General features: G+C 48.3%; 1 protein-coding gene across 1 annotated transcript; it reads right to left on the reverse strand.

Annotated features, from left to right (window-relative positions):
* Nucleotides 1-319: 319 nt before the first annotated feature.
* On the reverse strand, nt 320-2,546 carry LOC118527981 (small integral membrane protein 10-like protein 2A). Its single transcript, XM_078065035.1, has 2 exons — nt 1,828-2,546; nt 320-952 (listed from the first exon to the last, which is right to left on the reverse strand). Exon 1 carries the CDS (start codon nt 2,425-2,427, stop codon nt 2,191-2,193), a length of 237 nt encoding a protein of 78 aa, XP_077921161.1. The 5' UTR covers nt 2,428-2,546; the 3' UTR covers nt 320-952; nt 1,828-2,190.
* Between the last annotated feature and the right edge of the window lie 9,574 nt (nt 2,547-12,120).

The raw sequence follows: 12,120 nt of genomic DNA on the forward strand, positions 1-12,120 counted from the left end.
CGAGAGCAACCAGTGACAGAGCGGCCGTGGGACCGGGGTCCTTCCTGGCCCGCCTCGGGAACCACGCCTGGCCATCCTGGTGCGCCAGGGAGCCGCACACCTGGGGCCTCCAGGGCCACTTCAAGCCCATCCAGAGGAGGTTCTCCTGTGGGATCCTGGGCTTGGAGCTGGGGCGGGGGACGCGAGCCTGGGGACAGACAGATGAGGTCGTGCGTGGGTCCCAGCCCCATCCCAGGTTTATCCCTTCACCCTCCTGGTTCCGTCCTGTCCCCAGCAGCCACGCCACCAGCCCACCCCCACCCTGCCACCCAAACTGAGAGGCTTGTGCCACTCAACTGCCGAGGAGCCCTTGGTCCAGCCTGGGGTGGGGCGGCAGGGGAGGCCAGGCTCTGTGGGTAAAGACCTCCACTCCGCAAGGCGTTCTAGGACTCTCTCCTGTGTCCATCTCAGCGCTGACGGTCTTCCCTGTGACCTCCCACACCACTCCAAGAAAAGCCAGTTTCCCACATTCCCTACCCTGCACCTCTCTCTCTCTCTCCCCCTAGGTCCCCCAGGGGGGGCCTTGAGCTCCCCTTCCCCACCCCACCCGTGCCAGGTTTTCTCAGATTCAGCCCCACCCCTTCTTATCTGTAGGACAAGGACACATCTCTCCCTGTCCCAGAGCCAGCTTTTCCAAGCATCAGGTGGGGAGAACAGAAGGCCCTCAAAGTGTTGCTAGGAGATGCAGAGCTGAGGTGACAGGGTGGCGTCCTTCCCCATGCCAGAACGGGACCACTGGCTACCCCAGCCCTCGGGGCCTCTGCCTGGAAGGTCCTTTCTCTCCTCCTGGGCCAGGCCCTTTGCCCAGCTGCTCCCCTGGCAGCTCCGGGGCCAGGGGCGGCCCCTGGGCACGGATTTGAGTCTCTTGACAAGGTCACGGAAGGGGTGGGTCACCACCTACAAACCCCGGTTCCTGAAAGACAGAAAGAGATGGAGACTTCACAGTGGCCTCCCCACGGAGAGTGGGGCCCGTGCGCCCAAGGGCTGCCTCCTCGCAAGCCGCTTCCGCACCCGCTCTCCCCACCCCAGCCTGAGAGCTGCCCCGGGCTCCAGGAGATCCCCACTTCCCCGGCTCCTCTGGGCGCACGGGGGCTGCTGCCGGCGGCATTCAGTGGCACCGGCAGGGCAGCCGTGGGGGCCGGAGGGCGGGCGGCTGCGAGGGCGCGACAGCGAGACTGTGGGGGCAGGGACAGGGCGGAGCGGCCTTCCCCCTCCCCCGGGTCTCCAAATGTCCAGGCGCCCAGCGCCGGAGGGCGCCCCCAGAGCGGGAGGGGGGCAGTGGGCACAGCAGGAGCAGGTCCAGAGCAGTCCCCCGGCCCCCAACACAGGGCGGGAGGCAGTTCGGCCACGGGCCGGAGGGAGATGCCCAGAGCCCAGGGGCCTGGGGGCTTAGAAGGGGCCCGACCAGGGCTTTGGCCAAGAACACAACCACCCTCCCTGTCTGGCCCCCCAAGGGGGGTGAAGGGTGGCAGCATCTTTTCCTTCTAGAGCCTTCCCCGGCGCCTCCCCAGCCCATCCCCTCCACTCCCTGGGGTTCAGGTGGCAGCACCAGGGCCTCTGGGGAAAGCGGGGCGGGGACGGGCTGACCCTCCGAGATGCCCGGGCCGCCGCCGCCCCTCACCCCCGTCTGGGAATGAGGACCGGGGAGTCCGGGGCGCCTGCGGCCCCCCGCCTGGCCAGCTCAGGGGCTGGCTTCCAGGGCTCCCGTCCCCAGTTCCCCCTGTCCCCGAGCTGTCACGGCAAGCGCCGCCGCCGGCCCGCACGCACGTCCAGCCTCCGGCCTCTTACCTTGCGGACCCGGGCCAGTCCAGCCCCTGCTGCGGAATTTGTCCTTGCTGCTTCCCGGGCTCTGGCCGACGTGAGGCAACAGGTCGGCCGCACTCCAATCGGGTTTTGTTCTTTTTTCTTTCCTCTCGAGCCCGACGGAAAGGGTCCGTTTGCAGAGTTTCTGTGCAATAGGTCACCCGCCGCGCCGCGGGCTGGGAGGCGGGCGGCTCGTGGCCGGGGCCGGGCCGGCTGGCCGGCGTCCTCCCGCGCAGGTCTAGGGCCCGGGGGCCCGGGCCGCCCGGCCTCCTGCCCCCGCCGCGTCCCGCCGGCCGTCCTCCATGCCGGCGCGCGGGACCCTCCGGCCGGGGCTGCGGCGGCGCCCGCTCACTCGATCCGCACCTGCAGGCGGACGTTGAGCATCACCGAGGCCACCACGTAGAAGTAGGGGAAGTTCATGCGCAGCCGCCAGGCCAGGTCGAAGAAGGTGATCAGCGTGCGCGTGAGCCCCTTGCAGAAGGCGCCGTACGAGCCGCGGGCCGCCGCCGAGCGCGACAGCCGCACCGCCAGGCCCGACAGGGCCGCCGCCGCCGCCGCCGCCGACAGAGCCGCCGACGCCGCCATGGGCGCGGGCCGCCGCAGGCCCCGCAGACCCAGGGGAGCGCGAGCGGCCGGGCAGGTGGACGCGAGGCCTGAGGCGCCCCGCCGGCCGCCGGTGCCCTCCCGCCCCGCCCCGCCCCGCCCCGCCCTCGGTCACCCCTTCCCTGGCCCGGCCGGGGACGCAGCCTCCGCGGCCGCCGCCACCGCCACCGCCCCTCCGGAGCAGCCTATAGACAGCTCCGCCCCTCGCCGGCTGCCGGGGCGGCCGCCGCTAGCGTAACCCCGCCCCGGGTGTGGCCACGCCCCCTCCCGGGCGCCACGGAGCGGCCGCCGCCGACACGGGACCGCCCACGGGACCGCCTCGCCGGCAAGCCCCGCCTCCCCCTGGGCGCCCAAGGGCAGAGCCCGAGGGAAGAAGGGATTGCGAGGCGGTATCCCCCCGGGATCGCTTTGGGGGCGTGTCCTTGAGCGGAGCGGGCGGCCGGGGGTCTGGACCGCTCTACGGGTTCCGTGCGGACGGCCTACCGGGAAGGCTCCGCCTGTTTACCTTCTCCCCCTTCCCCACTGTCTCCACAGAAAACCCGGCCAGGCGACCCATTGTACCTTTCTTTCATTCGCATTTCTCTGCTAACTCAGCAGCACTGTAGAGTTTCACCACACGCACAGGCGCATTTTTTTTTCTTTTTGCTATATTTGCTGGTCATGTGTATTTCTTTATTGGTGAATTGCCCCGTTACCCGCATTGTCTTAACCTTTCACTCCATAGTGATTTCTAAGTACTCCTCTTAAGTGTATCTTTGCCCTGGATACTGCACAAGGTCTTCTCAGGTTTTCATTTGCCCTTGTTCATGGCTGTTTTCCTTGCTGGTGGGCTTAAAAGCCCTTTCGTGGTTTCATCTTATCTTTATTCCAAACCAAATCCAACCCAAACCCGACCACGTTTTCAAGACGATTGAAATGATCAAACTTCATTATAGTCATGACTTCTTAAAAGCTGTCTGCAAGAAATAGATTCACCATGACCTCATCCCTGTTTTCACAAGGAGGGCTAGCCTGAGTATTTAGGCTCTCTCAAAATGCCTGTTCACCACCGCACTTGAAACATGTGTTCCATCTCTATAACCGAGGAACTCAGCAGAGTTATATACCCTGGTTGAGCAACTGTCATACCTACATGGTCATGGAAAAAAAGATAATTTCTTTTTTTTTTTAAGATTTATTTATTTATTTTAGAGAGAGAAAGAGAGCATGAGCAGGGGAGGAGCAGAGAGAGAGGGAGAAGCAGACTCCCTGCTGAGCGTGGAGCCCCATGAGGGGCTGGGTCCCTGAACCCTGAGATCACGATCTGAGCCAAAATCAAGAGTTGGATGCTTAACCGACTGAGCCACCCAGGCGCCCCAAAAAAGAGAATTTCATAAACATTATGTTATTGTGTGGCATCATGACTTTATCCACAATATAACCATGCATGGGTGTGAATGCATAAAAAATGCCAGCGCAGATATATCAAATTACTCAACATTGTTTACATCTGGTTAAGGCAGTAGGAAGGAAGATGCACTTTTTACTCTCTGTATATATATGTATATCCATTTGTATATTTATATTTGTGTAATGCCATGAAAAAATTAATCATTTGAAAAAGAAGGGGCCACAGAAATACAGGCTTAAGCCACATAGAAACCCTTTGTTCCAGACTGGATCCAGCCTCATTCATTTGCATCGCTTGTTTCCTCTAATCATTTCTGAAACCCTTCCTTGGCCTCATCTCATTTATTTTTAACATTTTATTTTGAAATAATTATAGACTCACAGGAAGTTGCAAAAATAGTACAAAAGAACCTTGCGCCTTCACCCAGCTTCCTCAGTGGTTACCATTTCTTTAGATGCAGTATATCAAAACCAGGAAATTGACATCGGTACATTACTTTTAAGTAGACTATAGGCCTCATTCAGCTTTCACCATTTTCCTAACCTGCATTAATGTGTGTGTGTGTGTCTGTGCGTGTGTGTGTGTGTTCATTACTCTAGCCATTTCATCCCATGTCGGGATTCCTGTAATCACCACTACAATCAAGATACAAAAATATTCCTTTAGCACAAAAGAACTCCTTTGTGCTACCTCTTCATACTCACTCAGCCACCTGTACATATTTTGCTAGAGTCATATCTATTTCATTTTATTTGGAGTGACTGTAAGTGGTACTATGTGTTTAATTTTGGTTTCCACATGTTCATTGTTAGTATATAGAAACGCAATTGAATTTTTAGTTTTATTTTGAGATAATCATAGACTCACATGCGGTTGTAAAACAAAGTACAGAGAGATCCCATGTATTTTTACCTAGTTTCACACAGTCATAACATCTCTCAAAACTGGTACAGTATCAAAATCAGGATATTGACACATCTATCTCTCTTGTTCAGATTTCCCCCAATTTACTTGTTGGAGTGTGTGCATGTGTGTTTAGTTCTATGCAACTTTATCAGATGTGTAGGTCCATGCATCCACCACCACCGTGGAGATACAGTATATATATATAACATATAGTTCATTTCTTCTTTTTAATAAAAAGCTATAGTTTAAGGATTTATTTATTTATTTGAGAGGGAGGGAGAGAGAGACAGCATGCACAGAGGGAGGGGCAGAGGGAGAGAATCTCAGGTAGACTCTCAGCTGAGTGCAGAGCCCCTCTGTGGGCTCCATCTCACAACCCATGAAATCGTGATCTGAGCCAAAACCAAGAGGCCGGTGCTCAACCAACTGAGCCACCCAGACACCCCTATAGTTCTTTTTTTTTTATTGCCAAGTAGTGTTCTTTGGTATGGTTACATGATAGTTTGTGTGTCATTCACCCATGAAGGCCATCAGGGTTGTTTCCAGTTTTTGCCATTAGGAATAAAACTACCGTGAGTATTTGTTTATAGGTTTTCACGTGAACAAAATTTTTTATCTGGATAAATGCTCCAAAATTCAATTGCTGGGTTGTATGGTAGGGACATGTTTAGTTTTGTGACTCTGCCAAACTGTTTTCCAGAGTGGCTGTAACATTTTACATTGCCATCAGCAATTTATGAATATATCCAGTTTCTCTGCATCCTTGTCAGCACTGGGTTTATCATTGTTTTTTTATTTTTGCCATTCTCATGGAGCGATCTTTCATTGTGGCTTTAATCTGTATTTCCCTAATGGCTAATGATGGCAAAAATCTCTTTATGTGCTTATTTTCCATCTGTATTTCCTTTTCAGTGAGATGTCTTTTGTCATTTTCTAATTGAGCCGTTTGTTTTTTATTATTAAATTTTGTGAGTTCTTTATATATTCTACATATGAGTCCTTTGTCAAACACATGGTTCGCAAATATTTTCCTCCCAGTCTGCAGGTTGTCTTTTCATTCTGCTTTCTCGGGGCTAAATTTTTAAATTTTGAATGTGGTCCAATTGATTTATGCATTGTGGTTTGGGATCAGATGTAAGAACATTTTTTTACCAGGCTTTAGGTCCCAGTGATTTTCTCCTGTGTTTTCTTTTTAAAATTTTATTTTTTTTAAAGATTTTATTTATTTATTTGAGAGAGAGAGAATGAGAGAGCACATGAGAGGGGGGAGGGTCAGAGGGAGAAGCAGACTCCCTGCCGAGCAGGGAGCCCGATGCGGGACTCGATGCAGGACTCGATCCAGGGACTCCAGGATCATGACCTGAGCCGAAGGCAGTCGCTCAACCAACTGCGCCACCCAGGCACCCTCTTTTTAAAATTTTAAAGTTTTATTTCACATTTAAATCTGTGGTCCATATGGAGTTAATTTTCTTAAAGATTTTGTTTATTTATTTGACAGATAGAGACATAGCGAGAGAGGGAACACAAGCAGGGGGAGTGGGAGAGGGAGAAGCAGGCCTCCCGCCCAGCAGGGAGCCCGATGCAGGGCTCCATCTCAGGACCCTGGGATCATGACCTGAGCCGAAGGCAGACGCTTAACCGACTGAGCCACCCAGGTGCCCCCATTTTGAATTAATTTTTGTATAAGGTTTGGAGGTTGAGGTCTAGGTTCGATATTAAACAAGAATGTCCAATTGCTAGAGCACAATTTGTCAGGAAGACTATTCTTCCTTCATTGAATTTTTTTCCCATCTTTGTCAAAAATCAGTTGAGCATATTTCCGTGGATTGCACCATACTCTTATGTGTCTATCCTTTCTTTAATACCATACTGTCTGGATTACTGTAGCTATCTAGTTTGTGTTAATATCAGGTAGAGTGATTCCTCCCACATTCTTTTTCTTTTTCGACGTTTCTTTAACAATTCTAGGGCTTTTTTTTGTCCATATATATTTATGTGTTTAGAAAACCTAACCTATGCTAGAAATAGTGTTAAACTTACAGACCACTTACAGGGAGAATTGACATCATTTTTGTTTTTAGTCTTCCAATCCATGAACACAGTGTGTCTCTTTATTTATTTAGATCTTTGATTCCTTTCATCAAAATTTATAGTTTTCTGCATTCGATCCTATACATGTTTAATAAATGTATTCCTAAGTATTCCTTTTCTTTGAATTAATTATAAATGATACTTTTTTAATTTCAGTTTCTACATGCTTATGGTTACTATGTAGAAATTTTGTAGAATTAATTAGAAGTGTGTTGTTTATTTTCCACATGTTTGGATATTTTCTGATTAATTTTCTGCTATTAATTTCTAGTTTGATCCCGTTGTGATCAGAAATCGAACTCTGTATGCTTTCAGCTCTCTTAATATTTTTAGATTTATTTTATGATTTTAAGAAGAGCATTACTCTGTCATGTCTCCAGAGGAAGCCAGTGTGGGTGATAAGAGCACTGGATCCATGTCTTGTGAAGAACGATTGAAAGAAATGTTCATAGTTTGGAGAACAAAAACTTATATAGGAGATGTGGCAGCTCTTTTAAATACTTGAAATTTGGGGTGACTGGGTGGCTCAGTCGGCTCAGAGGCTTCTGCCTCTTCCCCCGCTTGTTCTCTCTTTCTCTCTCAAATAAAATAAATAAAATCTTTTTAAAAAATCACAGATGTCAGGGACAGCCTGCTTCTCCCTCTCTTCCCTGCTTGTGCTCTCTGTTGCTATCTCTGTCTCTCTCTCTCAAATAACACTCAAAAAACAAATAATCAAGTCAAAAAATGGGCAGAAGACATGAACAGACACTTCCCCAAAGAAGACATACAAATGGCTAACAGACACATGAAAAAATGTTCATCATCATTAGCCATCAGGGAAATTCAAATCAAAACCACACTGAGATACCACCTTACATCAGTTAGAATGGCAAAAATGCACAGGGCAAGAAACAACAAATGTTGGAGAGGTTGTGGAGAAAGGGGAACCCTCTTACACTGTTGGTGGGAATGCAAGTTGGTACAGCCACTTTGGAAAACAGTGTGGAGGTTCCTCAGAAAATTAAAAATAGAGCTACCCTGTGACCCAGCAATTGCACTCCTGGGTATTTACCCCAAAGACACAGACGTAGTGAAAAGAAGGGCCACATGCACCCCAATGTTCATAGCAGCAATGTCCACAATAGCCAAACTGTGGAAAGAGCCGAGATGCCCTTCAACAGATGAATGGATAAAGAAGATGTGGTCCATATATACAATGGAATATTACTCAGCCATCAGAAAGGATGAATACCCAACTTTTCCATCAACATGGATGGGACTGGAGGAGATTATGCTAAGTGAAATAAGTCAAGCAGAGAAAGTCAATTATCATATGGTTTCACTTATTTGTGGAACATAAGGAATAGCATGGAGGACATTAGGAGAAGGAAGGGAAAAATGAAGGGGAGCAAATCGGAGGGAGAGCTGAACCATGAGAGACTATGGACTCTGAGAAACAAACTGAGGGTTTTAGAGGGGAGGGGGGAGGGGGATGGGCTAGCCCGGTGATGGGTATTAAGGAGGGCACGTACTGCATGGAGCACTGGGTGTTATACGAAAACAATGGATCGTGGATCACTACATCAAAAACTAATGATGTATTGTATGGTGACTAACATAATAAAATTTAAAAAATAAAATAAAAATAAATAAATAAAATCTTTATAAATAAATAAATGAATGAATACTTGAAGGTCGGGGCACCTGGCTGGTTGGGTCGGTAGAGCATGTGACTCTTGATCTGGGTGGGGGGAGGTTGGGGGGGGTTGTAAGTTGGAGCCCCACGTTGGGTGTAGAGATTACTTAAAAATAAAATCTTTTAAAAAATACTTGAAGGTCTACTCTGCTCAAAAGGGATTAAACTACTGCTTTACTTCCATGGTTTAGAATTTAGGCCAATCAGCTGAAACTGTTCTTGGCCAACATAAGAAAAGGACAGCCCTGAGAAGTAATGAGGCTCCCATCATCTTAAGTGTCCTAGAACCACCTGAAAATTAATTACTGGTCAGGGATATTGTTAAATTAAGTTTTCTATGATGGAGCCATTAAACTTCAGTGGCCTGAACAATCCTTTACAATTCCAGGCTCTTTTGCTTCCAAGTTCACTCAAGTTTATGTTCATTATAAAATTAAGTAACTTTATTTTGTAATTTATTTGGAAACATTTTTTTTTGTATAAGAAGCATAAAACTATGCTTAAAAGTGAATAAATCTTTAATGTAAAATTTGAAGTGATGTTCTTGTAGACAGCATAGAGTTGGGTGATGTTTGTAAAAAAAAAAAACTATTCTGCTAATACCTTTTGTCATTCTTACGCCAGTTACATTTAAAGTAATTACTAATATGTTAGAGCTTAAGTCTGTCATTTTACTGTTTTCTGTTTGTTCATTTTGTTTCTCATTCCTCTTTCTCTTGTCTTCCTGTAGGATACTTGAGCATGTTTTAGGAATCCCATTTTTATTTATTTATAGTGTTTTTTTAGTATATCTCTCTGTATAGCTTTGTGTCATTTTGTTTTCTCTATTTTGTAGTTTTAGTATTTATTTTATAGTTTTTCAATGCAATATACATGTGTACCTATCACAGTTTACTGGTATCAGCACTTACACCCATGGAGTGACATAGAAAAAATTTACTTCCATTTAGGTCCCTTTATCCTCCTCCCTTTTAAATAGAAATAGCTTAGCTATTTCCTCTATGTACACTGAATCCACATCAGATGATGTTATAGCTTTTGCTTTAACCGTAAAACAGGACCTTAAAAACTCACAAGGTGATGGTGATTCTATTCTGTTTACAGCTACTTTTTCTCACTCCATTCGTCTGTCTTCCTGCCTGGAGTGCCTTCCTCCTTGCCTTATCATTTCCTTTTCTGATTTTAGGGGACTCCCTGTAGCCATCCTTTAAGGGTAGGTCTGCTGGCAACCGATTCTCTTAAATTTCCTTCGTCTGAGACTGTCCTCGACTCGCCTCATTCCTGAAGGATATAGTTGCTGAATATAGAATTGGTGGCTGACAGTGGGTGGGAAAGCAGAAGCCTAGTCCTGCCTGTTTTCAGGAGGGGGTCGTGGTGGGGGGATTGAAAGTCGGCTCCCCACCCACCCTGCTGAAACTGCGAAGAGGAAGGTGGGTATTGTCCAAAAGGTGTCCCATGGGGGTGGCCGGGTGGCTCAGTTGGTGAAGCATCTGCCTTCGGCTCAGGTCAGGATCTCGGCATCCTGGGATGGAGCCCCGCCTCGGGCTCCCTGCTCAGTGGAGAGTTTTCTTCCCCCTGCCCCCTCCATTTGTGTGCTCTCTCTCTCTCTCTGTCTCTCTCTGTCTCTCTGTCTCTCTCTCTCAAATAAATAAATAAAATCCTTAAAAACAAAACAAAACACAAACGATGTCCTATTCTGTTAGGCCACCCTTTTCCCGGCCTTGGGCCAGGGGAGCAAGCTGTTCTTGCAGCTTTTCGTTGTTGGTGATTCTGGGCTGCTGGCATATAGGGCGGGCGAGGGCCAACCCGGGAAACTCATTGCCGTGTCCTTCCTCGAGTCCCAAGCGCTAGTGTGAGTCTTCTTAATTTTAGCCATCCTAAGGGCTGTGTACTCATATCTCACTGTGGTTTTCTTTTGCACTTCCCTTATGACTAATGATGCTAAGTATCTTTTCGTATGCTTGTTTGCTATTCAATATCTATTTTCTCCTAAAGTGGCCATCCAAATCTTTTACTCCCTTTTAAAAGTTAGGTTGTAAGAGGCCTTTATATATTTTAGATACCAAGCCTTTCTGGGATCGATGTTTTGCAAATATTTTGTCCCAGGCTGCAGCTTGCCTTTTATTTTTTGCAATGTATTTCTGTCATGAGCACACTATGAAGGCGCACACGTGGCTTGTGTCTTTCCACAGTGTCCGCTTTATTCAGTCCTTGAGCAAAGTTAACATAATTATAAAACAGGTTCAGGATCCCAAACTCCATGACATTTCACCACGTGTTTCACTTGGCTTCTTACAGGGCGCACAAAGCAAAGCACAAGACAAGTCACACAACAAACAAGATAGAAGGGGGGGTGGGGGTAGGAAGTTAAGGAACCAAAAGGGAAGTGAGTCTATGGGTGCGCAGCTGAGATAAGGCTCGGTCCGGTCCGGGTCAGCTCTCGGCACTCACCGCTTCTGATGTCCCAGCAGCCAAGGATCTCAGGTCTGTTGACCGAGATCAACGGGGCAGAGCCTTGGGCGGCACATGCCTTTTTGAGGTGGTCAGTTCTGAGTGTGTCACCTGCTGATGCTGGTCTCGTGATGTCTGGTCTTAGCTGCTCCATCACTGCTTGACAGGAGTGACTCCATCTTGCTCTCGACGGTTTCAAAGACCAGAAGTTTTCAATTTTGATAAAGTTTCATTGATCAGTGTTTTCTTTAGGGTGCATGGTGTTTGGTCTTATGTAAGAAATCTGGGCCGGTCCCAAAGTTGCCAAGATCTTCTCCTATGCTTGATTTTAGAAGTTTTATAGTCTCAGTGTTTCACTTTGATCTGTTACCCATTTTATTCTTTTAATAAAGATTTATTTATTTATTTGAGAGAGAGACTGAGAGAGAGTGTGTGAGTGGGGGCGGGGGCAGAGGGAAAGGATCTCCAGCAGACTCCCCACTGAGCATGGAGCCCAACAAAGGGCTCAATCCCACCACCCAGGAGATCACCACTTCTGGCCCCCAGTGCAGAGAACTGTCAAGAGAGTGGGAGGATGGAGCTTCCAGAAGCGTCTGCACACAGGCAGAGAACTTTCCTGCTCTGGTTGAAAAATAATAATGTTTGTGTACGTCCTGAGATAAGAGACAAGGTTCATTTCATTTATCAGACACCGTTATTGAGGTGTAATTGACACCCAATATATGGAGCATAGTTAACGTGTCTAATCGGTTTTGTCCTCTTGAAACCATCTTTTTTTTTTTTTTTAAAGATTTTATTTATTTATTTGAGAGAGAGAGAATGAGAGAGAGAGAACACCTGAGAGGGGATAGGATCAGAGGACAAAGCAGACTCCCTGCTGAGCAGGAAGCCCGATGCGGGACTCGATCCAGGGACTCCAGGATCATGACCTGAGCCGAAGGCAGTCGCTTAACCAACTGAGCCACCCAGGCGCCCCTCTTGAAACCATCTTGAAGCCTGTATATCCTCTTGAAACCATCACCGTGCTCAAGTGAATACACCCATCACCCTTGAGTCTCCTCAGGCCCCTTTGTAATTTCTTCCTCCCATGCTTTCCTACCTCCCACACCTAAGCAACCACTGATGTGCTTTCTGTCATGACAGATTCAGAGGAGGAAGG

This window comes from Halichoerus grypus, chromosome X, assembly GCF_964656455.1.
Source record: "Halichoerus grypus chromosome X, mHalGry1.hap1.1, whole genome shotgun sequence".
Classification (NCBI taxonomy): Eukaryota; Metazoa; Chordata; class Mammalia; order Carnivora; family Phocidae; genus Halichoerus; species Halichoerus grypus.

Bases quoted from the DNA above. Each gene is read 5' to 3' on its own strand.
- LOC118527981 (XM_078065035.1), bottom strand. From the start codon at position 2,427: ATGGCGGCGTCGGCGGCTCTGTCGGCGGCGGCGGCGGCGGCGGCCCTG.